The 27,610-nt window shown below is 49.2% G+C and overlaps 1 protein-coding gene across 6 annotated transcripts in view; it reads left to right on the top strand.

Annotated features, from left to right (window-relative positions):
- GATA3 (GATA binding protein 3) overlaps window positions 1-21,957 on the top strand; it is a 29,784-nt gene extending 7,827 nt beyond the window's left edge. For 3 of the 6 annotated variants that reach the window (XM_061179555.1, XM_061179556.1, XM_061179557.1), the window contains exons 2-6: window positions 2,194-2,825; window positions 5,232-5,768; window positions 10,863-11,008; window positions 15,663-15,788; window positions 20,495-21,957. In XM_061179555.1, coding sequence (XP_061035538.1) covers window positions 2,585-2,825; window positions 5,232-5,768; window positions 10,863-11,008; window positions 15,663-15,788; window positions 20,495-20,779 — 1,335 coding nt within the window. In that variant the 5' untranslated portion in view covers window positions 2,194-2,584 and the 3' untranslated portion in view covers window positions 20,780-21,957. Of the gene's footprint in view, window positions 1-1,595; window positions 1,762-2,193; window positions 2,826-5,231; window positions 5,769-10,862; window positions 11,009-15,662; window positions 15,789-20,494 lie in introns of those variants that run through there. The other 3 variants (XM_061179560.1, XM_061179559.1, XM_061179546.1) reach the window with 3 other exon arrangements.
- Window positions 21,958-27,610: the final 5,653 nt, after the last annotated feature.

The raw sequence follows: 27,610 nt of genomic DNA, 5'->3' as shown, positions 1-27,610 counted from the left end.
GCTGAGTATTGATGTTTTTCCTTCACCGCACGAAAAGAATCCTCCAGAACTTACTTTTAGGAACGGTCTCTTCTATGTCGACTTTTTTGTGTGTGTATTTGTAGGGAACTTTTATGGGGCAGAGAAGCGAAGAGGGAATAATGCCTTCAAATAAAACCTCAAATCAAGCTCTTAGTACCGTCCGTGGGAAAGCCTGCGGGAGAACCCACACTCTGTCCTCGCACACATTGCCCTGGGGTGAGCCACGGGTGGAACCTGAGTCTTCGCTTCCCGCCTGTCTCTTGCACACCCGGGCCGCGTTCTGGGGTCGGGCGGCTGCAGGAGCCTGAGCGCCGCTAGGGGATGCAGTGGCTCAAAGCACCGAGAGAGGCCGGGGAGGTTGGAGCCCGCGGGGCCGACCAATCGCGGCCCGGCCGCAGCCTCGCGCGCTGATTGGCCCCTTCCCGGCCACGCCCCGTGCGCCCCGCCCCCCCTCGCGGGGCCGTGTCTGAGACCCGCTCCCTCCGCTCTGGGCTGCGGGGTCTGACCCGGCGAGTCCCGCGTTCTGCGGGGCCCGGGGGAGGCCGCCGCTGTCCTGCCCGGCGGCCGGGGTGGGGGTCGGAGGAGGGGGCTGGGGAAAAACGCCGGGAGCGGGAGTAAGTAGGGCCCTGGGCGGGGAGAAGGGAAAAAGTTGGGTAACCGGAGTGAAGACCCGAGCGCTTTTCTCCCCACCCGCTCTCTCTGTGCTGGGGGAGACAGAGCCTCTCGCCCCCTCTCCTTTTCATCCATCACTATTGTCACTCAAGTCAAAAAGCACACATTGATTACAAATATTAGGTCTGGAAAGGACAGCTGCAACAGCTGAAACATTCGAGAGGCTTGTTAACGCAAGAGGCTGGGAGAAAGTTGACCACGACCACCAAAGTATCACCGACATTTCAATCAAAGACAGATTTTTTTTTTTTTTTTTTGCCCAATTTCTCAATCCCTTAGGTAAGAGAGGCACATCTCCAAGTACTATGACATTACATTTTTTTTTCCTGATCACTTTTACTTGCACAGAGACCCCACGTCAATAAACTACCCCATACCCTGGATTGAATGCAAAAAATGTTTGCTCATTTAAAAAGTCTGAAAAAGAAAGGCCGCCTGTAGAAATAAACTTTATGAATGGGGCAGGCCGGTTTCCTCGGCACGGAATAACCTACCGAGCCGGAATGAATTGGCAGGAGCTGGAGCCACATTTAAAGGGCCAGAGCGCGAATTCCCTCCGGCCCGCCCCCTCCGCCCCGAACCCGGGTGCGCCTCGCCCACCCGCCCCGCCGCCCCTCCGCCCTGGCCGCCCTCCGCGGCGCCCCTTTCCGGTCAGTGGAGGGGCGGGAGGAGAGGCGGGGGTGGGGGGGGGCGGTGAAGTCCTGAGCGGGTTTGGGTTGCAGTTTCCTTGTGCTGGTGATCCTGTCCCCTCCTCGCCAGAGCCAGGCTCCTCCCCCGTCGGCGCGGATGACACTAGAACCTCCTTAAGTTCCGTCGCGCCACAGCTGTCTGCGAACACTGAGCTGCCTGGCGCCGTCCTGATACTTTCAGAAAGAATGCATTCCCCGTAAAAAAAAAAAAAAAAAAAAAAAAAAAAAAAATACTGAGAGAGGGAGAGAGAGAGAGAGAGGAAAAGAGAGAGAAACGGAGAGAGCGCGAGACAGAGCGAGCCACGCAATCTGACCGGGCAGTTTCTGCTCTCCCAGGTCACACGCCTCCTCCTCCTCCTCTCTGCTCCTCGCTACCCAGGTTGGTACTGGCGACTTTTTTTTTTTTTAAGTTTGATTTGTTTTCTCTCTCCATTTGGGAGGACTTTAAAACATTGAAAACTCAACCCTCCTCTTTTGGAGAGTTTCTGGAGGCTGGAAAGTAGGTCCTGGGACCTGGGTCCCTGGAGGGAGGGAGTTGTCGTCCAAGTTGGAACCGCTCAGTCAGTCCCGGGTTCCCGGGAGAGCCGGGCTGCTGGGGATGTATTTGGGAGTCATTCAGTCCCCCGCTGCCTCCCGGTTTTCCGACCTCCGGAGGGGGCGTGCGCGTGTGCGCGCGTGTGTGCGTCGTGTGTGCGTGTCCCGGGGGCGCGGGCGCGGGGCCGGGCGGCTCGGGGGGAGGTGGTGCCACTTCATAAACTCAGGTGCTAAGTACTTAGGACCTCATCCAGGTCTCCCCTTCTCTCCTTTGCAGGTGACCCGGGAGAGACTCAGTCTTGGAGCCGCCGAGTAGCCCCCGGTGCAGAGGAGCCTCACTTGCAGAATTCCAGCCAGTCTTCGCCCCCCTTTTACAATTTGGTCCCCCTTTATACTCCCACACGTAATTTTTGGAATTTCTTTTTTCTTTCTCTTCTTTTCGCTAAACTACCCCGCAAAGATTAAAAAAAAAAAAAATCTCATTTGCTCACCTTTCCTTCCTAGCTTTCCCATTTCCCAACTGAAAACAAATCTTTAAACGACCCCCACTCCTCCGACGGCAGGAGCACCTGCAGGGCCTCGTAGCCCCCGACCTCCCAGCCCGACCGCCCTCCCTCTCAGCGCGCGGGTTCCGGGCCCGGCGAGAGGGCGAGAGCGCAGCCGGGGCCATGGAGGTGACGGCGGACCAGCCGCGCTGGGTGAGCCACCACCACCCCGCGGTCCTCAACGGGCAGCATCCGGACACGCACCACCCGGGCCTCGGCCACTCCTACATGGACCCGGCGCAGTACCCCCTGCCGGAGGAGGTGGATGTACTTTTTAACATCGACGGTCAAGGCAACCACGTCCCGTCCTACTACGGAAACTCGGTGAGGGCCACCGTGCAGAGGTACCCTCCGACCCACCACGGTGAGTCCGCCCCGGGTGCGGGGACCTCCGTCCAGCTGTCCCGGCTCTCTCGGGTCGGAGAGGCAGGGAGGGACCAGGGGGTGGGGATACCCGGCCAAAGCCCCCAAGTGCCGTTGCTGCTTCATTTAAAAAAAAAAACAACAACAAAAAAACTGGGGCCCGGAAATGGGCGAGGAAGGCGTCTCGATCGTCGCGAGAGTCTGTTTTTCAAAACAGTCGCAGCAGGCGCCTCTGCGCGGCTGCGGTCCCCGGGGCCTGGCGCTCACCTGGCGGGCGCCGCGCTGCAGCCCTCTCTCCCCGCGCGGCCGCTGGTTCGGGGGCCTCGGAGATCCCGGGCGCCGGGAGCCGAGCCTCTGCCTCCACCGGCCACCGCTCCCCCGACCGGGCATCCGGTGCCGGCCAAACCTGGCTGGGGCTGGGTTCTTTCTAGGGGCTTCGCTCCCCCGGTTATCCCGTGGTTCTTCCTCTGGGGCTTCTGCCGGCGTGCCTCGGTATGTTTCTCCGGCACATTTCCAGAAAGGCCCGAGAAACGTATTTATTCCCACCGCTGTGTTTCGGCCTTTCCCCAAAGCTAGTGCATTTGGTTTTTAGGCACATCTCCTACCTCTAGGCTCTGAGGAAGGGAAATCTGGTGCTTGACCGGGTTTTGGTGGAAAGACTCCCGTCTTAAGTTTGAGACATTTGGGGTTTCCTAGATTCCCGGCTGCACGGAATTTTCCTCCGTCTACACTTTTTGGTTGCCTCATTGCCTGCTCCCTGCAACTCTTGCCTTGCTCTCTCCTTCGGCCCTACAACAGACCCATTAGGCTCCCAGAGAAGATTTGGGATCCATCAGGGTTTCCTTTTATGGAGGAGCGATTCCAGTTGCCTTTTCTTTTCTTTCTTTCTTTTTTTCTTTCTCTTTCACCTTGAGGAGTTCAGGAGAGTTCTGAAATGGTAGAGAGAAACCCAGCCCTATGTAGTTGGGGAGAAAAAGCTCTTAAGGCTTTCCATCTGTAAGCGTGTTCCCAAAGAAGAAATTGCAACATTTCAGGCGGAGGAACTGTGAGGCGATCTCAGTTGAGGTCTGCCCTGGTTCCCCGACTTAGATCCCGGGGTTGGGGCCGATGACAGAGCCCCTAGGGCAGGAGGCGTTCTCCTCCCTGCTGTCACCAGGTTTCAAACAATTGTTTCTGCGGATGGGGCGCTCTTTGCCCTTGTTCTGTGCAGATCAGCAGTTAAGTGGAAATGCGGTAGATGCAGCCTTAATATTATTTACTATACTACTTCCTGCATAATGTGAAGCTTGACCCTTGGTGTTCGGAGAGCTCTCCTTCCCCCTCGACTCCCCTCCCCTTCCTTTCTCTTAAGATTTTAGTTTCGGTATTGTTCTTAATGGTTAAATAGAATGTCAAACGCTGAGACAGGTACTGGATTAAAAGATCAATAAGTGTGTGGATTTGTACTTGCCGTTTAAACTTACCCCTCTCAGAGCCTCTTCTGGTCTGAGTTACAGCTGCCTTAAAACTCTGCATTTCAAACGACAGCTCTATTTACTCTGTGTGTGACTGAAATAGACACAGAAACTGGAATTTTGTGTCTCAGGGGCTCAGGTGAAAATTCACATATTGCACTGGTGGAATCATAACTCTGGGGGCATATGGACCTGTTTTATTTTTTTCCAGTAGGATTTGGGAGGGTGAGAACGGCAGATAAAAGTGCCATCCCAGAGTCCAGCCTTGGAAACTTTCTCCGACAGCCTGAGCAGTTCACTTCCCTGCAAATCCCATTCCAGGCCTGGCCAATTACGAGCAAGCAGTGAAGTGGGGTTACGTGCAAGTAACCCTAAAATGCTCCCTCTCCTCTCTTCCAAGCCCTCTCCCTGCTCTGGGCGTGGGGAGCTGGCTCTGCAGCTGGGCCTCTCTTAGGGTCCGTGTGTTCTTCTGGTTTTGAGCGGTTGTATGGCTGGGCTCACCCCTTCAGGCCTCATCCTTCCCAGCCCACCCTCTTATCAGGCTGCCTGGGATTAGGTCTGGGCTGGGGGCCGCTGGGCCATTGAAGGAAACCAATAAATCAAGTCAGGTTCCAGAGAGGGACCTCAGGGCTGTGATTCAGAAAGTGTATCTGGAGAGACCAAGGAAGCCAGGGCCCTTCTCGCTCCATGACAGCACCTCTTGGGTGTCAGACACAGGCCCTTAATTCCCTGGATTTGATGGGACATTGGTGGGGAGATAGGGGTGAAGGGGGTGTGCTGGCCCAGGTACTGCTGGGGCCCCCAGGATCAGGGAGTGTGAGGTCCGGTCTGTGTGGGGATTGTCTTGCCAGGGAGGCTGGGGTGGAGGGGAGGATGCCCAGGTGCCTGAAGGCCTTTAGGGGCTACTCTCACTCGCCTGTCTCTCTCCCGGGCCTTCCCCTTTACCCATGCAGGGAGCCAGGTGTGCCGGCCGCCTCTGCTGCACGGATCCCTGCCCTGGCTGGACGGCGGCAAGGCGCTGGGCAGCCACCACACCGCTTCGCCCTGGAACCTCAGCCCCTTCTCCAAGACGTCCATCCACCACGGCTCCCCGGGGCCCCTGTCGGTGTACCCCCCAGCCTCGTCCTCGTCCCTGTCGGCGGGCCACTCCAGCCCGCACCTCTTCACCTTTCCGCCCACCCCGCCGAAGGACGTCTCCCCGGACCCGTCCCTGTCCACCCCGGGCTCAGCCGGCTCGGGCCGCCAGGACGAGAAGGAGTGCATCAAGTACCAGGTGCCTCTGCCCGACAGCATGAAGCTCGAGTCGGCGCATCCCCGCAGCAGCATGACCACCCTGGGAGGGGCGGCGGCCTCAGCCCACCACCCCATCACCACCTACCCACCCTACGTTCCCGAGTACAGCTCCGGACTCTTCCCGCCCAGCAGCCTGCTCGGGGGCTCCCCCACCGGCTTCGGATGCAAGTCGAGGCCCAAGGCCAGATCCAGCACAGGTAGGAACCTTCTCTCCCCTCGAGACCTTTCCCCTCGTCCCCCTCCCTGCTCCAAAATCCGGGACAGGGACTAGAGCGTGCCCTCCGGCCCCTCCCGGGAGCTGGGTGGCCGTTCAGACCCTTCGAGATTTAATATCTTCCCATTCTTCCAGCGGGGAAAGAATGAGGTGTGTCCTATCTCATTCCTGTCTTCAGAGCAGAGGGCAAGTGAGATCTGATTGAAAAGCCACCCCCAAGAGCTGGGGAAGGAAAAACACAAACAAAAACAGACCCCCATCTCCTGCCTGTCCTGCCAAGGAACTTCTGGGTGCTGGCAGTAACCTTTAGTCAGTTTCCAAGCGCAAATGGAAAGGGAGGGAATAAATCTTTAGTGTTTAATGCTAAAACGAAACCTCCTGAAACCCAAACAAACACAGGTCCCTCCTCTGACCCCCCTGGCCTCTATGTCCTGACCGTTCTCCTCCGCTCAGCTCAGAGGGGGTCATACAGTCACCAGAGGACAGCCCTTTACACAGACATGTACAAATAAAGCGTGTGTATATTTTTCGCCGGGGGCGGGACGGTGGCAAAGACAGGACACACATTCTCTGCGTGGAAAAGAAGTCTCCCATCCTGACTTCTGGGTAGAGAGGTGGGCTCTGCCCTGGGGAGGCAGTTCAATGGAAGTCAGAAGGGCTAGTTACCTGCAGTATCTTCTAGTGCTGGGAGCTCAGGCAGGGGAAGGAAGGCATCTTACGACCTACTTCCCGACTGGTCTGAAGCTAGAGGGGTTAGGAAGGATGGAAAAGGATTCCCCAGGTGTGTCTCTGCTTCCTCTGCCCATCCTCTCTCAGAAAAGCACACCCCAGCTAAAAGCGAGCAGCATTTTTGTTCTCTTGGTGTAGAGGCTGGCATGAAAAGAAAAAGTAAAGCCCACACAAAGTATTTATGCTTTAAAAATAAAATAATCCACCACCAATGTCGAAGCAGCTGAATCAGAGTCGGGGAGTCTCTGAGATGAGATTTCACTGTATTTTTTGAGATGGTTTGGGGAAGATTGTCATGTCTCCTTGGGGATGTCCATTTCAGGGTGGGCGTCTCCGTCCTGGTCTGTCCCAACTGGCTACCCTCTGCCCTCTCTCTGTAGAGACTCTGTATACACAGAAGTGGTGGAAATCACTTGTCTTTGCTGGATGAGACAACCAGTCTTGAAACAGAGCCTGCAAAACTCGGGTTTAGAAAACTTCCGAGGGAGGGCTCTGGGTGCCCAGTGACCATGAGATCAGTTTCCAGGGTTTTTTTCCAGGGTGACATTCACTCCGACTGCCTGGGCAGGACTGTCTCTATTTAGTTGATATGTTTTAGCTAATCCAATTATTTTCAGACTGCTGCACGCGACAGTTGCATTGTTTATCCCGAGCCAGGAACTTTAATAGAGCCCGGATGCGGTTAGGCTGACAGAAAACTCAGACCTGCGTGTTCAGTACATGAAAGTCGGCAGAGGGAGAGGGAGGTAGGCTCGCTGGTGGAGCCGAAGAGGAAGCAAGGGGAAGGGAGAGCAGGGCAGGAAAGTGGCCTGGCTGCCTCGGCGAGCGGAGGGTCCCCGGGAAGCGGGGTACAGATCTGCTCACAAAAGCGGGGGCGGGGTGCAGGGGGCTCGATCCAGGCTCCGAGGCTGATGGCAGTAAGAGAACAACCTGTCCATTTTGAAGTCGGGGTGGGATTTTTTTTGGGAAGTTCTCTTTTCTGGTAGGGCTGAAAAGTTGGGGGCCAGATTGTGGTCTCTGAGGCTGGGGTGGTGGTTTGTGTAGGGAGGGGACAGAGTGACTTTTCCAAATGCCTCTCGTCCTCTGCCCTCATTTCCGCATTTGATCTCTCCCCCTCCGTCCACACCTTCTGCCTTCGGGTTTGCCTGGCTTTTCTGTCTCTTCCCTGGAGACTGGGACATTTGGGGAGGGGTGAGGGCGAGGGCTGCGGTTTCCCTAAACCAGAACCAGGGGTACCTATATACCTATTTTCTTTTATTTTTTTGGAGAGGAGAGGAGCCAGTTTAAATTTGGGTCTTGACTTCCTCCTCCTTATTCCTTTCTCACAGTCAAAAAAACCCAGAGCCGCACACCTGGGCGGCGAGGGAGCTGGGGCTTTCGGGAACGTGGAGCGAGCAGGGCAAGTGTCGAGGCTCCGTGAAGAGGGTGGAAGGAGTGGGAATTCCTGAGAAGGGGATTCTCTTGGTTTTAGTGGTTGCTTTTCTTTTTTTTTTTCTTTAACCTCTTCTTTGCTATCGTCTGAAGGAGGAGCCCAGAGAAGGGAGGGTTGTCGCATTTTGGAGAAACGGTTGAGCTGTGGTTTAGAGCACCTATTGCTTTTCTAACGCCCGGGCTGTCCGGGCTGAGATGTGTCTTTGCAAACAAGACACCAAGCCTTTTGTGTGTGTGGGGGGGGGGCGGGGGACCATTTCTTAGCTCCCCCCTCCCTCCGCGGTGGGCATCCAGCTCCCCCTTTTTCTCTGCAGCCTCCCTACTCCTTCAGTCCAGCCTCAGTTTCAGGATTTCAGTCGGAGGCCAAGGGGTGTTTGAAAATGGCTGTTGAGGGTTAGGAGGCCTCCCGGCGCTGTGGTTGTCACCTAAGAGCGAGGTGTCTGTCTGAGCAGCTCACAGCAGGCGGTGAGCGAGGAGAAAGAAAGCAGGAGACAGTCAGGGCCTCCATTAGGAAAACTGGTTGTTTGCTGAAGTCATAGATGAGAGGCAACAAGGAGAGAAAAAAAATAAAATAAAATAAGAAAAAGCCACGCAAGGCAATCGCAAACTTGCCGAGTGAATCAAGACAGAAAATTGCTCTAATGTGCAATTGCTGGAGAGGCAACTGTTGCTGGCTTTCAAGGTCCCTCGGAAAAGGAAGCTGTTATCCTCCCCACTGGCTGACAAAGGAAAGGAAATCAGACTAATCGTGTCAGGCAGGGAGATCCCCCGGCCCAGGTGCCCAGGAGCGGGGCGGTCCAGCCCGAGCTGCTGGGGATGGAGGGGACTTGGAGCCCGAGAAACCCCCCAGAGGTCTGGGACAAAACGGCTGGGTGCCCGAGGCCCCTGTCTGTGCAGGATGGGGAGCGTGCCAGGCCAGGCCAGTGTCCCCAGAAGAGGCTGACGCAGCGCCCACCGGGGGTACAAGGACTGCAGGGCCCTGGCTATGCCTGCGGCCACACCTCCTCACCCACTCACCCTCTCCTCCTCCCCGTGCCTCTCCCACCTTCAGCAGCCCCATCCCGAAGGCTTTTGACCCCAAAGGAGAGGAATCTGGATGTGATTCAGCCCAGAGCCTACTCAGAGCTGCTGGGTGCCTAGCAAATGCTCCTGGCCCATGAGGGCCACGTTTCTGTGGATAATCTCAGGGGTTCTTGGAAGGCTCTCTGTAGACCCCGGGTTAAGAACCTTTTGGAATTTGGAGCAAGAAATTGAAATCTCTCAACTTCTTAACTTTTTTTTTTTTTTTTTGAGAGCCTGTCCCTGGAGAAAAGCCCAGGCTCAGGGGTGTAAATTCCCTGCCACCCTCATACTTGGTCTGGGGGTTTCCTAAATCTGAGCAGGTCCCCGGGCCCTGGGCTGGCCTTGCCCTCCTCGTGGGGAGTCAAGATTCCCAAGCGTCCTGCCTGCGGGTTCCCTTCCTCCACCCCGTCTTCCTGGTAGTTTGGGGTCAGCTGATTAACCTCTTAAAACAACTGGTAGGGGCTCATCTTTCTCTCCTACCATCCCCAAGGCCCTTCCCAGCACCCTAAAGACCCTTTCCTGACTCCTCTTCTTGGGGGCACCAGCTCTGGTGAAGCCACTGGCCCTGCAGGGTCGGGGGCTCCTCCTGGGTCCCTCTCGGTTGGCAGTGAAGCTGGTGCGTCCTCGCCAGGAGAACGAGGCCCCCCCCAGGAGCGGGGCAAGTTCTCCCAGCAACCGTCCTGCTCTTCTTCCTCCCGAGGAAGTTGAGAAGAACTCTGTGAGTGAACTCCCCTCCTCCTAAAATGGTATCTGGAGGGATTCTCTCCCAGGGCTTTCCCTCTGGAGGTGGGTCCCGTCATTCTCCAGCCCCTGGAGTGAGTGCTGTTTCAACCCGGCCTGGCCGGTTTTTTGTTGATTTTGTTTGTTTGTTTTTTTTGGAAAAAGAGCAACTGCAGGCAAGTCTTGGTTAATGAGCCAACCCAAGGGCCTCCCCACTGCCCTCCCCCCATAAACCGGCCTCTTCTCCTCATCTTCTCCTCCCTCTGCCCCTCCCAACACGCCCCCTCGCTGTTTCCCTCCCTCCCCATCTCCAGCTTCCTTGCCTTCAGGATTGCTCTGCGTTTCCCTCCAACCTTCAGACTGGGGTCTCAGTGGCTGGAAAACCACAGAAAACCTTGGTTTTTTCTAGAGAGTAAAAAAGATGATGGGGGAATGAATGAGTGGACCCTGCTGGGTCTTCATCTATTCCTTGCCCGCCAGGGACATTTACAGTTTTATTGGAAGTAAAATCTAAGGCCCTTGGTGCTAAAATCAATCAGCCGATTGATCCACCTGTTCATCTGTTGATTATCTGTTTCTCTATCTAGCTATCGATGAATCTCTCCTTTGGCCCCATCCTAATCTTCATTATTTAATCAATCCGCATAGACAGACCTGGTGACGATAATGGATCATCTTTGTTTTCCTCTGAGGGAAGCGAATGGAATGTTGTGCTTTCGCCATCGTCTGGGGCTCAGGGTTTTCTCAGGGAACTGTTTCAAGTTGAAATTCGCCTTCCTGCTTGGCTCTGCCTGACCTTCCCCATCAAGTCAGGCAGGCCCAGGACGAGGTTCTGCTGCTACTGATTCCTATGCTGTTTCTTGGGCTGGGAGCCGTGTGTGTGTGTGTGTGTGTGTGTGTGTGTGTGTGTATGTGTGTGTGTGTGTGTGCACGGGGAATGGTTAGGCCATGAAAGGGTCACACAGTAACTCTTTTCAACTCAGGAGCCACCTTCAAGGGAGCTGGGAAAGTTCCCCAAAAGAGGAAAAAGAGATAGAGAAAAAGTTCTCCATTTAACTTTCATTCCCTAATTCTGCTGGCAGCTTTTCTGTGTGTTTTCCTTCCATAAGTGACTTATGTGTGATCTTGTTTCCAGAAGGCAGGGAGTGTGTGAACTGTGGAGCAACGTCTACCCCACTGTGGCGTCGAGATGGAACAGGGCATTACCTGTGCAATGCCTGTGGGCTCTACCACAAGATGAACGGACAGAACCGGCCCCTCATCAAACCCAAGCGCAGGCTGGTGAGTTGTCCTTGGGAAGCACTGGGCCAACACTCTCCATTTTGTGTCTTTAACTTCCTCTCTTCAGGAGGAAGAGCTTTCTGCTGGAAATTGGCAGGATGGCTCAAAATCAGCTTGCTTGGGATAGTTTTTTTTCTTCTTCTTTGTTTTCTTTTTTTCAAATTAGATATACAGAAAGGTCCACCCCCCCCTCCGCCTTTCTCCCCCTCCATGGTTCTTAAGTCACTTATCACATTTTTAAGGATGCTGACTTCTGGGTTATCAAATCTTAAATGTCTTCACGGATAGAATGATTGCTTTAACAGGACCAGGGTGACTGATTTAAGATGCATTGATAGTCGCGGTTTCACAGAAGAATTTAGTACGGGGATGGAGTGTCCCAGGTGCCACCCAGAACTTGTTTCTGAAGTCATGCAAGTGGGCTCCTAAGAAGTAATTACAGTCTCAGGGTTGCCTTAGTGCCACGGATGAGATCTCATGTGCCAGGGCTAATTAACTGAATTTCACAAACAGCAGCCATTGGACTTAGTGGAGTTTTTCTTCTTCCTTGGTCTGAAGAACTGAGGAATTGCCACAGGTAATTCCTGTGGGGAAAACTGTATGATTCCTGTCCTGCTTCTTGGTCTCCCCTAGTGTCTGGTCTTATTTTCTCTTTGAACTCCTGCCGGTCGGGTGATAGTTTCCTCTCTCCCCCCTCTTTGTCCCCTTCTTAAACCTCTTGACCCCTAGGAATACTTGAGAAAACCTGGCACTGGCAAGCATTTATAAGGAAAACTAGCCTGAGAGGTTCATTTGCAAACTTGTCTTTGGAATCTCAGGCCAGATTGAATAGCAAGTGTATGTAACAGACAAATAAAAGCAGGCTTGGCAAATGATAACTGTAACCACAGTCAAGAGATCAAAATGCTTTTTGTGGTGATTCACCAAGTAGAGAGGGGAGGAGGGGAATTTCCCCATGCAAATTAATGGATGAAGCAGCATCCCTCAGATTCTAAGGTGGACCCTTCCCAAATCCTCTGCATTCTTTTTAAAGAATTATTTGTCTTCTCCATCAGATTTTAGTGCAAATCAACACCTTTCACATCCTCTTCAGAAGAAGGAAAATCTTTCTAGGGATGGCAGTGCCCACGTGACTTTAATTTTTGGCAATCCTAGGTCTCTAGGCTTTATTCTTTCTCATCTTTGCCCCCTTCTCCAGCTCTCTCAACCTTCCCCCGACTTGTCCCCATGCTCTTTGGTACTTTTTTTTTTTTCCTTTCTCTCATGTGCAAAGCTAACTTCCTAGGAAAAAGCTGCCGGATATCTGAGCTCTGGAGATAACTCATAAACAACAACTCAGCTTCCCCAACCTAAACATCAAGATGTTTGAACGTATCAGAACAAGACGTGTTTGAAAAAAAAAAATGGCTGGAGGTGTTAGCACAGAATGAATATGATTGCACCACAAAAGAATGTTCTGAATCACTCAAAACCTGGTCTTAGGAAAAAAAAAAAAGAGAAAAAAAGAAAAGAAAAGAAAAACAAAAGAAAGAAAACTAACAACAAAAAACTTCTTGTTAAAATAAGTCATGGTACCATTATAATTGGACTATTTTTTTTTTTTTTTTTTTTAAGGTAAAAGTAAAGAAGGACAAAGAGAGCAGTAAAGTGTCAGACCCCGTAGTTGTCTGGTTGATGAGCAAGAATACATTTGACATTTTCTTGGGGTTTCTTCTGTCTGGGTAGATTGTACAGGAGGGCTGGACTTGCATTTTACATAATTTTGTCTTCATTCACCTTTCATAAGAAATCTCTAGAACTCTGAGTAATAATTACTTTTAATTCTAGAGTTCCTTTGCTGTCACATGTGAAGCTGCCTTCTCTTTCTTACTCATCTCTTCTGGGTGTTTTTTTATTTTTAGTTCCATAGAATTCACATGCTCCAGAGAAACGCTCGGGGCCCATTCAGGATATATATACGTATATTTTTAGCCCTTAGATGTGTTTGACTTCTGAATACCTAGAACTTTCTTTTTGTTCTTTCCTATATTTCCTGTCCCTCCTTCCCTGCTCTGTCTCTCCAGTTTGCTGCTTTTGCTCTGCACGTTTGCAGACTTGCTGAAGACCACCCTGCCCGCCCCCCCCCCGTGTAGTTAGCTCTTCTATAGATGCATATCTAACAAACACTGAATAAACTCGTGCAGGAAATAGAAGGGAAGACCCATAGAATTTTTTTCCTAGTGTTGCACGATTTTCATGAGTCTCACATCTAGCTTGCTTTATTAATATACTTTGTCTTCTGCTAGTGACCCAAACAGTGTGACTTTTAGAGGTTCTGTATAAATTCTCATAAAGTCTAAGCCTGTTTGGATTCATGATACCTTCAATACACTGCAAAAGGCTGCACCATGAGCGTGGTTATTTGGAACTCTTATTTTATCAGTTGGTATTGTGCACGTGTACCATCCCTTCCCAGTTGTTGGGCTGGGAAATCCGGTACTCGAGTAGATATTAGTCTGTTATATCCAAGTATTTCTTTTAAAGGGGGAAAACCAGTCCAGGACTATAATAATAATCACATGATAATGTAGTTGTCAAAATCCTTAAGCACCGATTTCATATATCATTTTCCTCCCAAGAGTACACAAGAGCAACGGTTAAGTCTTAAATTATCATGTTTCATAAAGGCAGGCGGACCAGAGGCATATGGGATAAGAGACAGCACTCTTGGACTGCGGTGAATTATTTTCCAAATGGACAACTCAAAAGTAGAACCTTCTCAGTTATGAGGGAGAAGGGCTGTTTTTCCTTTCTAGTTCCTCAGAACACAGAAACTAAGAATTACTAAAAACAAACAAACAAACGGAAAAAGCCACAGCTCTGCTATTTAAACCTGTGGGAAGGGGCAGCATCTCTGTGGAACAATTGAGTAGCTTTGAAAGGAAAGGAATCAGCTTGGTTCGTTCAGAATTGCCACTGGGTTTTCAATATCTGACCTCTTCGGGTGTTTGGCCCAACTTCTTGCTGGATAAAATACTGATGGAAAAGCACGCCCTGATCCCTGTTCTTTTGTTCCGTGCTTTCATAACCATGCCAGAATTTTCTTTTTTCTTTTTTTAATTTTTATTTATTTATTTATTTATTTATTTATTTATTTATTTTGGCTGTGTTGGGTCTTCGTTGCTGTGCAAGGGCTTTCTCCAGTTGCGACGAGCGGGGGCCACTCTTCATCGCGGTGTGCGGGCCTCTCATTATCGCGCGCGGCCTCTCTTGTTGCAGAGCACAGGCTCCAGACGCGCAGGCTCAGTAGTTGTGGCTCACGGGCCCAGTTGCTCCGCAGCATGTGGGATCTTCCCAGACCAGGGCCCGAACCCGTGTCCCCTGCATTGGCAGGCAGACTCTCAACCACTGCGCCACCAGGGAAACCCCAGAATTTTCTTGATCACAGATAAAGACCAGCTGAATTCTTACTCCTTCTCTTGCCTTTGATAATATTTTTAAGTCCCAGGGACCGAAATAATTTTGCAGTTGAAATTTTCTTTTTATGTTGCAGGGGGGTGTGAGGAGATGAGAGATATATGGTTACAAGTGACCCAACCTCATTTCCTTTCAAAAGTTTTTGAGCTGAAGTTTTCTTTTTTAACATATGGACATAGGAAACAGTCCCCTTATACATTTAAGTGTGTCAAAAAGCGAAAGAAAAATCTCCCTTTTAAAGGAAATGAAGGCAATGACACAATCAAATAATGAAAATTCAGCTTGGGGCTGACATCTGACCTGTAACCATTTTGCTCTGTGAACAGCAGATAGGAAGCACCTACTTTCAAGAGGGTGAAATGAAATGAAGTTAGGAGCGGGGCCAGTGTTCCCGGTGGATTGCAAAATTCCTTGTTCCTCTCAGTTCGTCTCACTAACTGAAAGCCACCTAAAGGGGATGAAGATGGCTGTCCCCACGAGTGACCAAATCTGAAAACGTGGGCCGTGCACATTTAGGATGCCTGCAGATTGGCTGGGGTCTTGTTTCCTTAGGATGTCTGGCTTGGTGCTTTCTCCATGGCCCATCCCGTGTGTGCCAGCCACACATGCGCAGACGTTCTCTCATTCTGTCAGCACTCTGCCCTCCTTATCATCCAGCGTTTCTTTATTTGGGATCTAGAAAGCGCTTTTGATGCTTGGGTTTGTTCTTCCTTGGCTGTTGGTCTATTGTGATGACCAGTATCCTTGTTGAGAACTGCTTTTCTGGGCAGTTGCTCTTGAAAAAGACCTCCTGTAGGCCTGGCGAAGGAAGCCACTGAGAGCCTGGTACCCAGACTAGTCTGGTTAATTCAAAATTGCTACCCATAAAAATGAAACATCTGGCAAACTTTGTGGGGGAAGGAGGGGGGCTCGTTATGTCGGTGAGGTGGTGTCGGCTTTCTCATCCTCCCGAATCCTTCCCCAGGGGACAGCGGGCTCTGTGCTGACCACCGGACTATGGTCTGACCTGCTCCTATGCCAGTGGATTGGCTGTATTTTTCTTCTTGATGCAGCTTTTGGGGATCTTTATTACTTTCATGTGGGCCACTTGCTAGTTTTGATTTCAATGATAATTTTTTTTAAGTCGGTCTCTGTAGTTCTGCAAACCCATTTAACATTTGTTTTGATTTTTATCCTCCCCTCTCTTCCCGCTCCCCAGTCAGCAGCAAGAAGGGCAGGTACGTCCTGTGCAAACTGTCAAACCACAACTACGACTCTCTGGAGAAGAAATGCCAATGGAGACCCTGTCTGCAATGCCTGCGGGCTGTACTACAAGCTGCACAATGTAAGTGTCCTGGGCACCACCGCGCCCCCCCTGACCCCGAATGGCCCCCTTCCCTGGTCCCCTTTCTGATATTTTTTAAAAAAATTTTATTGGAGTATAGTTGATTTACAATGTTGTGTTAGTTTCAGGTGTACAGCAAAAGTTCAGTTATACATATATTATATCTATTCTTTTTCAGATTCTTTATCCATCTAGGTTATTACAGAATACTGAGTAGAGTTCCCTGTGCTCTACAGTAGGTCCTTGTTGGTTATCCATTTGAATCGCCCAATGACAAGGCTCAGAAAAGGCATTGCAATAGGACCCAGTGTAGGAAAGGACTCGGCACAGCGTAGCCTTGCTGAGATTGAAGGCTTTAAAGCAGATGACTCAGCTCCTTAGTTTGAATTGGAAACAGTATGCATGGTGGGCCTGGTCTGGGTTTTTAAGGGGAGAAAAATCTTTCTCTTGGAAAAACCAAAGTCACCAGTCATATTTTGATGTTTCCTTGAGTTTTAAACGCTTTGCCAAAAAAAAAAAAAAAAAAGAGAGAGAATGAGCCAGAAAGTGAAGAGAAAGGTAAATAGGATTGTAATGCACGGCGCAGGAGTTCAGGGCGATTCAGTTACTGAGGGGTAAAGAGGCTTGGTGAATTTTAAACGAATTCTCTGAATAAAAGACACGAGATGAAATGGCTGAGAGATTTCATCTGCTGACTTTGTCCTCACCAGGCGAACCCTTGCAAAGCAGCCGACGGAGGTTATCCTTACCAGGGAAAAGAATGCTTTTCTCCTTCTAGATCACATTAGCAGAATGATAATTGTCAGTCAGTCACATGGGTTTGGCTGTGTCAGTTTTAATCTTTCAATTTGGGGGTCCTCCCATTTTGCAATATGTTTACCTTTAAAAAAAAATTTCAGCTACTTTTTTTTTTTTTCCCTGCAGCAACTCTGGCTGACAGGCCATGACCCTTATGAGGCCAGAAGTTTATGTTGATCCCAGAGAAAGAATTTTCTCTCTCTCTGTCTGTCTTTCCCTGTCTCTCTCACATCATCTCTCTGGCTCTGTCTGGTTCTCCTGAAGTCTCTTGACCAGTCTGATTTTGGTAATGTCTGGGAGTGAATGGGGAAAGGCGGAGGGCTTTGCTCAGAACCATTCTGGCAGTCAACGCATCTTACCCAGAAACACCTGGGAATTGGGGAGGAAGCTTTTTTGGTTAGAGTTTTTGAATCACAGGAGAACTTCCCAGGGTGACCCCAGCAATCTAGTCCTTTTGTTCTTCTTGGGAATGAGTTGATTTGGTTCCTGGGGACCCCCGTAACACTCACCTCCCTGCCCGTGTGCCGTCCGCTCTCGAGAGGAGGGGCCCGGCGCTGACGGAACTGGGGTCTTACTACAATCCATCGCTTCTCTCCCACACATCCTCAGACTGTGGTCTGTGTACATTTATCAGCAATGAAACCCCAGGCCCGTTTTCACTTTGGGGAATTTCCTTGCTCACTGCCGTGGAGAGAAGCAGATTTGTGATTAAAATCTGGAAGATTTGGGGCCTTAGGGTTTATGAGCTACCCAGTGGTTGGTACAGCCGATAAAATGATTTTGGGGTTGTAATGTATGGTTTTGCAAAGAACTTTCATGTTACTTGATTACATTTGAGCCTCAAAGAGTCCCATGATGTAGACAGGGCAGAAATTATTTTGATTTCCCTTTTACTTGAAGAAATGATGACTCAGAGAAGTAAGGAACATGGCTGATGAAGGAGAAGGGCCAGGATGGATTTCTGAATTGCGAAAGGCCTTGCAGGGAGATCAATAACCTCAGGAATAATAAGGAGGAGAGGAGAGTAAGCACCTTCTCATTTTAGAATATACCAAAGTTCTGTTCAAAGTAATGAATTGCGTGTGTATATATACTTCTTTCCTATTTCCACAGAAGTATAGGAATTATGAGAAATGAACCAGCTGTAAATTTCTTTGACTACTCAGCCACAGTGAGATAGGCTCTCAATTGTGTCCAATCTAAAAAAATATCTATTTCTGAAGAATACGAATTTCTCATTAAATCAAAGACAGGTCAAGGAACCTTCTTCACTCCTCACTCCCACCCTATTCTTTTTTTTTTTTTTTTTTTTTTTATTTTTGGCTGTGCTGGGTCTTCGTTTCTGTGTGAGGGCTTTCTCTAGTTGCGGCAAGCAGGGGCCAGTCTTCATCGCGGTGCGCGGGCCTCTCACTATCGCGGCCTCTCTTGTTGCGGAGCACAGGCTCCAGACGCGCAGGCTCAGTAATTGTGGCTCACGGGGCCTAGTTGCTCTGCGGCATGTGGGATCTTCCCAGACCAGGGCTCGAACCCGTGTCCGCTGCATTGGCAGGCAGATCCTCAACCACTGCGCCACCAGGGAAGCCCCCACCCTATTCTTAATTAGCTCCCGACTTCACGGTCGGGCCCCAGTGGCTGGGAGGTAGAAGCGTGCTCATCCGCCAGAGTGGTTCTTCTGCCTTCTCTGGTTTAGTAAGAATTCACAGAAGGAGGCGGATTTGTTGTGTATTTAACAATAAGAGATAATAATCTATTAACATTCTTCTCTTGCTGTGCTTTGTTCTGCCCATCGAGATACCATGCACGACCTAAGTTAGTTCCTGTCTTCTTATCTAGGTGTGTAGATAACTACCTATCTCAGTATCAGTGTTGGGACTAGTTATCTGGCTTTGTGTGGCTATCTGTGTAACTAGATATTATATTTAGATACCTGGCTCTGTATATCTAGATATCAGCGTAAAGAGCCGTGTGTCTAGGCAGTATCTTGGGGGAGATTCGATGTGACAGTAGATTCCTATCGCCTCTGTAGGCTGCATCTTTATCTTGATTATGACTTTGAGGAAGGAACCCTGAGATGTTCTTTGGGCAACGACCTTTTAGGTCCTCTATCGTCACTCACGTGGCCTTCCTGCACAAGGGGGAAAGCAGGTGTCAGTCCCACGGAGTGGTTCTGTACCCGTCTCCAGGTGACCAGCTCAGGCCCAGGAAGCTGTGGGTTTGCTGCTCCCAGTAGCATTGTCGGAGCCTGGCCTTCTTGGCTGCTAGATTCTCTCTTCCTTAACTATCTCTGTCTAGCTTTTGGAGCAAACAGGCAGATCCTAGAGCTGTGAAATCTCCTGTTCCTCCACCATTGAGGACCCTGGAGGAAGTTGTTTGTTCCCCAAGGAGTCAGGAGTGACTGAGACCCTGACCTTCCCTCTTTGAGTCCCTTTGCCCATTTCCCCAGAAACATGGCCAGATGTGCCGTTGGTTTGCTCTGCGGGGCAGATGGCCGCTATTGAGGTCAATCTGATTCTGACTCCTCGTGGGGAATGATCTCAGTTTGCTTTGTCAAGTCCCCTCTCTTGATTCTTCTCCCCACCCCCCTAAAACAAATGTGTATTCAAAACAAAACACATGAGGCTTATCAGAAAGAGAGCGATGGTCTGCTGCCCCGGAGACGGAAGACTAGCGCTTGCCTCTGTCTCTTTACTCAACTTCAGGCCTGGTCTTTGATTTTTAGGAGGAGAGTACTTTCAGGCTAGCACAGGGCTTTGTACCCCATAAGTGGATATTAAATTCTTGTGGATTAGTTGTTTCGCTGTTTGTCTAGTAAAAAGTGGATAGTCAGGACCAGGTAGAAATTGCAACTTTCAATCATCACAGTTGCTGTGGCCTGGGCAGGAGCTTATGTTTTGGAAAGACACTTTGTATTAAATTATGACCCCAGAACTTACACATTTCAGGGGAAGATTTTACAGCACCTTTTGTTTCGAAAAGTTCGTTAGAAGAGAGACAACCAGACATTACTTTGAAGAGGGAAGCAGTCATAGCTTCTCAAGGCAGAGACAAACACTTAAGATCGATTGCCTTGCAGTACTTGCAAAGTCCTAACACAGATTTTGGACCAGTAGACAAGATATTATTTCCCCCTTGAAAATCCCTCTGTTGCCTCCATGCTCATGAAATAGTCTAAGGTCATTCTAATGGAAGAAGACAAGTTATTATATTTTATTTTATTTTTTAAATTTATTTATTTATTTATTTATTTTTGGCTGTGTTGGGTCTTCGTTTCTGTGCGAGGGCTTTCTCTAGTTGTGGCAAGCGGGGGCCACTCTTCATCGCGGTGCGCGGGCCTCTCACTATCGCGGCCTCTCTTGTTGCGGAGCACATGCTCCAGACGCGCAGGCTCAGTAGTTGTGGCTCACGGGCCTAGTTGCTCCGCGGCATGTGGGATCTTCCCAGACCAGGGCTCGAACCCGTGTCCCCTGCATTAGCAGGCAGATTCTCAACCATTGCGCCACCAGGGAAGCCCAAGTTATTATATTTTAGTTAGCAGAGAAATACAACCATCTTGGGTGGGTCTCTAGAATATGGTCCTTGGAGACAGAAAGTTCCCTGACGCAAACTTTCCCCCAAATGATTGGTGCAGATGAACATAATGAATAAGCCCTGCTTGGAACACCTTACCTGTGGCCTCTTGGTTTCTGAAATTGATAGAGGCTGACAGACCCCCACCGCAGAACCCTAGCCTGCAGGACCCTGGGTCCCTGGGAAGGAGGCAGGAAGGTGGGGAGGAAGGGGCCCCCTGAAAGCAGATCCCTGATCTGGGGCAGTCAGAGGAACCCGGGTTGGGGTGTGAAAGTCTGCACTATTTCAGAGCCAACCAAATAAAGTAAAAAAAAAAAAAAAAAAAATTGATCTCTGTTTAGATTAACAGACCCCTGACTATGAAGAAGGAAGGCATCCAGACCAGAAACCGAAAAATGTCTAGCAAATCCAAAAAGTGCAAAAAGGTGCACGACACGCTGGAGGACTTCCCCAAGAGCAGCTCGTTCAACCCCGCCGCCCTCTCCAGACACATGTCTTCCCTCAGTCACATCTCACCCTTCAGCCACTCCAGCCACATGCTGACCACACCCACGCCGATGCACCCGCCCTCCAGCCTCTCCTTCGGACCTCACCACCCTTCCAGTATGGTCACCGCCATGGGCTAGGGTCCCTGCTCGATGCTCAAAGATCTCCAGGCGAGAGTCCCTCCAGCCCCCTCTATGTGCATTTTCGCAGGAGCAGTATCATGAAACCGAAACCCGATGGATCTATATGTTTTTGCAGGCAGAAAGCAACACGATGTTTGCCACTTGGACAGAGGAACCCACTGTGGTGTCTGTGTTCTCACTCCCTGAATCTGGATACCATTTGTGAATAAGCCATTCAGACTCATATTCCCTATTGAACAGGGTCTCTCTAGTGCTGTGAAAAAAAAAAAAAATCGCTAAACATTGCATATAACTTATATTGTAAGAAATACTGTACATTGGAAGAAGAAGACTTTATTGCCTCTGTCAGGAAGGCACGAAGGACGCCATGCATTTTAAGGACGATGGGAGAAAATAAAGTGTGGAAATTAAGAAGAAACTAGTTCTGATATCCAAATGGACAAACTGCCAGTTTTGTTTCCTTTTCCTGGTCACAGTTTGATGCATTAAAAGAAAAAAAAAAAAAAAAAAAAGGAAAAAAAAAAAAGAAAAATGTTGTAGGCGAATCATTCGTTCAAAGCTGTGGGCCTCTGCGTAGGAAATTCTATCACTCCGGGCAACGCGTTACACTCCCAGATTGCCATGGAGGGTTCAGTTAGACTTTCCTAGGCCTCCATGCTTTGTGAACAAGTCCCTGTAATTGTCGTTTGTATGTATAATTCAAAGCACCAAAATAAGAGATGTTGTAGATTTATTTCATCATATTATACAGACTGAATTGTTGTACAAATTTATTTCCTGCTAGTGTTAAGAACTGCTTTTTTTTTTTGTTTCCTTCTCTCTCAATTTTTGGTTGAATAAACTAGATGACGTTCAGTTGACCTAAGGCGGTTGTGCTCCACAGGGCTGATTTTGTTTTTCCTTTTTGTTTCTCAATGATATTTATTAAATAGCTTCTAAGGGTACAAGAGCATCTGTCCTTTGTCACTTCTCCTGCAGCCTGTGCTATGAGGGTAGCAGTGTATGAGCTACCCGCGTGCATGTCAGCGGCTCAGGCCCGCCAGCCCGGGTTCTGAGAGCAACCTGGCTGAATGTTAGCACCTGTTGTGTTCTGTGTTAGTGATCACTGCCTTTCATGCAGTCTGTTGGAATAATAATATAAAAAGATAATAAAAGATTTAAAAACAACCACATAACATGGTATCAAGAGTGGTGGCCAAGCTCTTCTAAAATCTGGTAGCTCTAGCTAATTGAAGCAAAAGGAGTTTAAACAAAACAAAACAAAATAACAAAGCCCAAACTTGTTCAGTTACTCACTAGGAGATACGGCAAACCCCAGATAGTCAACATCAATTCATTTGGGAAACGGGATCTTTGGGGCTCATGGGATGCAGCCCAGAGGAAGGCATCCCCAGGCTGGAGTAGGTTCTGTGGTCCTCTCTGAGCTGCCGTTCCCTCCTCGTCTAGCCTCAAGGAGACGATCTTCTAGCAGGAGAAACAGGAAGATTTCCTCGTTGGGATTCTCGGGTATATTTGCAGTTGATGGATCTCTGCAAGATGGAAAGGAGCTGGGCTTCACGTCTGTTTTACTTTTCTACTGTTGAATTGAATAACACCACGGTGAAGGGTTGATTGGAATGTTTGCGAAACATGAAATAACCATTTTGTAACCTACGCTGTATAGTTTCCTTTTACTCTGTTGACAGAATGTGTAACGCTGGCACACATTTGAAAAATCTCTGTTAATCGCCTCTCTGCTTTCTTAGCAAATATTTCAAGCCTAAAGCTCAATGTTGAAATAAAGAAGTAGAGGATTACTGAGATGCAAATGAAGATCTGACTGGCTCCTAATTCGGATGTGGTTTCCGGTTACTCGTGAAACACCCAAGGCAGTGGTCGTCTGTTGCCATCTTAAACTTGGGCGCTGTCATTGGAGAGTTCCAATGTTTCAGGATTTGCCACTTTTTTCCTTCATACAGATTTGAGCGAATGCCCTTTCACCTTAAGAACAGGAGTTCAAATTCTTGACATTCTTGGGGGTAGGAGAAGGGCGGGCAGGGGTGGGGGGCACATGTAGCAAAATCCCAAACTCAACACTCCAGCTACATTTTGTTTTAGGTGCTATAGCGATAGTGGCACATTTGATCCTATTCCTGCCTCAGACAAATGTCATTTTATCATTCTGTACATGGATTTTACATTCTAAGATATTTTTGGAGGATGATGCAAAAGATTTTTAAAAAACTATGTAACTATTCTCCAGTTTATCCTTTCGAATGTTACGTGTTTTCATGGCTTCAATAGTTTTGTTCTTTCTTTTTTTCTTCACTTAAAAAAGACACACTAGGACAGCGACACGAGAGAGGGTTTCCTCTGGAAAAACAGAACAAGATTGTAGATCTAAAATGCTGCTCCAATAATCTTGAGTAAATTGTACTCCTAATTAATTTTCCATCTCTTCTGCCTCGCTTTTGAAATAGCTGCATTTAGCACATCCACGGGAATATATGTGAAGATTTGGATTATTTCTTATAAACATTTTAAAAGCCAACATAATAGAAAAAAAAAAAAACTACATAGTTGTTGAACAGTTTTGCCATTTATGAACTCCTCTTATATCTAACAGTGGATGTTCATGATGTAAAAATTCTGAATGAAAACACTTCTTTCATTGATTGGACAAATACCTGTTGAGGATCTAGGTTGAAGTCCATTTAAAAACTTTTTTTTTTTTAATTAAAAAAAAGCAGATTAGGAAATAGAGAAACCAAGGTTCCAGTGTCTCAGTCTGGTGACATTTACAGGTTATTCCCCTTTGAAAAGAACGACGTGAACTTTGGAGAGGTTGGGCCCCTGGGTTGGTCTCCATGCAGGCAGAAGGTGTGACACAAGTGGGGACACTCAGAACCTGCCTTCTGAGAGCAATGTCTATTTTCTAAACCTTTTTAAGCATTTAGAATTATTTTTAAAGCTGACTCCTCATCACAGGACATCATTTTAGTATTTCCTAAATCTAGAAACTGTGTGAAAGGAGCAAATTCTTCCCAGGTAATGCATGTCGGATCCGAATTCAGTAAAACACCTCTTCACAAAATTCAAACTCAGAAACTCAAATGCCATCCATTTCCCACATCTGATATGTTCCTCACAATGGTGAATTATCCCCCCGACCTTTCAAAGATTTAGAAGCATTATGATTCCACGTTCTCCTGTGTACTATCCCCTGTCCTCAACCCCAAATCCACCCCAGATCCTAAAACCATTTTTGTGATCCTTCCTGGACAGCAGGCATTACTGACTCCTCTGTAGAGAAATTCCCTTCCATTTCCAAGGTAAGCAGAGATTAAAGAATTTTTTTAAATTAAAAATTTAAAAATCACAAAAAGGTGCAAAGAAAACATTTGAACGATAGCATTTTATCATTTTATCCACAGAGCATAAATTTTAACCATGATCCAAAATAGCTGAGTAATACACCAACCCCTTTAGGCACTTTCAAATGAAATGAACTTCTGAAAAACATTTTCATTTTCGCTTATTCCATCTTGCTCATATTGGTGTGAACATACCCTCAGACTGGGACTTGTCTGCACTTCTTTGCAAAAACCCAATAAAGGGAAAACCCCAGAATTCAGAGAAATTCACTGATCATCTGAAATGTCTGACCACCACTGTCTTAGGAGTCTGGGAACTTGGGTTTTTATTCCTGGCTGTGCCACTAACAAACAGGGTTATCTGAGGATTTTTGTTTGATTTCTCTGGGGGTGGGCTCTTTACATCATTAGAAGACATGCTGTCTAAGACCCATGTGAGAAGAAAAATGCCATGATTCCACTGGATTTTTAAACTTTTTTTGGAGAACATCCTTTATTAGGAAAGACGTCCTCACACCCCTGGTTAGAATCTTGAGCAGGCTGTAATAAGATTCCGGATGGGCTGGGGTCGTTCCACTCTCATCTGCCCTTAGTACTATCTTGCAAAACACAAATTAACTTGTATTTTGTGACTGTCACCCTGGGACAGGAGTTAGTGTCCCAGCCTGCAGATTCCCTGCTCTTTCCGAAATGTGTCCAGGCCCCTCTTGAGCAGAACACACAGGACTTGCTTGTCCTGCTGATGTTGGCAGTGTGATTCATATTTCACTCATCCATTGTGTAAAGAAAGTCTGCCTGAATTGCTTATAGCCTATTCTAGGGAGGCAGCCAGCGTCCAGCCTTTCTTTTTCCTTGTGCTCTTTCTCTCTCTCAGGAGAAGAGGATCAGCAGAGGAAATAGATCAATGCTCCCCCAAAGCTGTTCCTTTTGGGGTGCTCTGTCCGGATTCTGGTTTCTCTGGGCTGTTCCTCCATCACCCTTGACCTTCTTTGCAGGGGATCCTGGTACATTAGACACATTGTTTGCGGTGCGTTTTTACAATCCCCTGTCATGTCTGTGTGCACAGTTTGGAGTGCGGATTTGGAGAGCGGGCCCCCTCCCCGTCCACCCCCCTACCCACCCAGTCTGAGGCTAAACAAAAGACGTGCAGTACAAAGCACTCCGCCATGCTGCCAGGGCCCAGCAGCAGTCCCAAGGCCTGCAAACACCTGGAGGGGAGCTGCTGATTCCTAGGGAAGCAGCTGTGGGCCCAGCCTTGTGCAAATGAGGGATGTAGTATGGCGACAGGGCAACCAGCCCCTGGCACCGGCTCCTAATTCAGTGCATTGACCTGATGGGGACCCCACTGCAGAAGGATCCGGATGGGGTCGGCTCGATGCCCAGACTACCAGGTAGTTGACCAAGACATCAGCCAATCTGGTCTAACTTTTTTGGAGGAGAGGCCAGTGGACATTTCCAGAAAATGAAAGTTTTGCTTTTTTCTTTGGTTTTTTGTTTGTTTGTTTGCTTTTTTCTGATTATAGAATTAGTTAATACTTCTTAACCAAACTTGTAAAATACCCCTCAAATTTTTAAAGTTAAATTTTACTTTTTTCCCATTTTTTTTTTTTTTTTTTTAAAGAAGCAGAAGAAACAAGATTTGGGGGGATGCTGTTGAATGGGCCATGTGTGGTCCGGGCTTTTGAATAGTTGGTCTGGAATTGTTTTTTGAATCTGGCGGCCCCAGGTGCGGGGCTGGTGGGGCGGGGGCTTGGGTATAGCATGTACTTTTTGAGGGTCCTTACAACTCCATCTTATGGATTGGGAGGGGTCGTTAAGTAAAATCCACCCGGTAAATGCGGCCACCCTCTCCTTCTTGGTACTGGGAGGTGTTCTCCCCCCTTTATCGGGCTGGCCTCTCACAGCCGGACAGGACAGCCGCTGGGCGTCTTGTAAAACAGGCGTCTCTGAACACAGCTGCCTCCTCGGCCGCAGCCCCGTCCACGGTCACTGCCGACTCTGAGCTGAAGTTGCCTGGACCCCCTTGTTGACAGCCTGTGACACTGAGTCAGAAATCCTGCCGAGTTCTCCACGGCAGGCCCAGAGCGGACCTGTCTTCTGTGAACTTGAGAGCTGAGTGCACGAAGCCCCCTGTCCTTCACCTGGAACTTTTCGGGGCTCCCTGGCGGCCTTAAGCTCAGCCTCCTTCAGAGAATTCCCAACTTCCCAGCGGTCAACCCATTGCGTTCACTCTTCTGAAGACCCGAGGACCACTGACAATGGCCTGGAACCATGGGGGCCTCCCAGAAGGACAGGGGGCTGGTCATTTGTTCTGTCTGGCCCTGGGGACTCACGTGGACTGGACAATGGAAGGAATGAGGGTGAGAACGTGGCCTGGAGGCTATAGCGCACATTGGCTCCCCACCAAGGCCCAGGGCCCATCAAACCACAGAGAAATGAGAGCTGCCTTTGTGTTGCACACACGCTGTATGGAAGGCACGGTGCTCAGTGCTTCCAAAGCCCGGTTCCCAGAAAAGCCATGTCCAGCGAGAAGAGTATCCCCCTCATTTTATGGAGGAGAAAAAGGTAGGGTGGAGAGGCTGAGGAACGCCCAAGGTCACACGTCTGGTGAGGGGCTTTGCTGAGACGGAACCCCCTGGGTGCACAGCTGGCCCCTGGATGGGGGCTTAGCCCCGTGAGGGGCAGTCAACCCCTTGTGCTCAGCTCGGTGCCGGGCACGTAAGACACAAGCAGCACATTTCGTTTGATTCACAAACGACTGTGCAATGCTGCTTTGAACCTAGATCGGTCCCTTTCTCAGAGGAGAAATTGAAATCCCTCATTGGACTCAGTGGCCTCCAATCTGACCGAGTTCTGGGTGGGGAGCAGGGGTTGCGGGTGTTTGAGGCCGACAGGATGCGTTTGAAGTTCCTCCAAGGCCTGGTAACAGGTCCACAGCAACAGCGACACAGCTTTGTCTCCCAGGCAAATTCTTGGGGAACCTCAGGTCCGGTGCCTCTAGGAAGCCAACATCTGTATCATTTTCTTCCTGCTGCTGTAACAAACTACCACAGGCTTGCTGGTTTACGACTCACTTCTGGAGGTCAGAAGTCTGAAGTCAGTTTCACCGGCTTAAGTTACAGGATCACCGGGTCACGGGGTCACGGGGTGGGCTTCTTGTTGGGGCTCTAGGGGAGGATCTGTTCTCTTGCCTTTTTGAGCTTCAAGACGCCTCCTGCCTTCCTTGGCTCATGGCCCCTTCCTTGTTTCACTCCAACCCCTTGTTTTCATCATCACGTCTCCTTCTCCTCTTTTGTCAAAAAATAGTAGCTGTCTGTCCCCCTGGAGAAGGATACGGCTTGGAGGGGGGGAAGGGTCCCGTCCCCTCCCTCTCCAGGGTTAGCCGTGCTATGTGAAACTGGGGTCTCTGATCTTGTCTTTATCGGCATCAGGCCTTAATCGACTGCGTTTGGCCTCACTGGCTGCCGCGCACTCT

The sequence above is a fragment of the Eubalaena glacialis genome, chromosome 2, assembly GCF_028564815.1.
Source record: "Eubalaena glacialis isolate mEubGla1 chromosome 2, mEubGla1.1.hap2.+ XY, whole genome shotgun sequence".
Classification (NCBI taxonomy): Eukaryota; Metazoa; Chordata; class Mammalia; order Artiodactyla; family Balaenidae; genus Eubalaena; species Eubalaena glacialis.
This window is presented reverse-complemented; position numbering and strand designations above follow the sequence as displayed.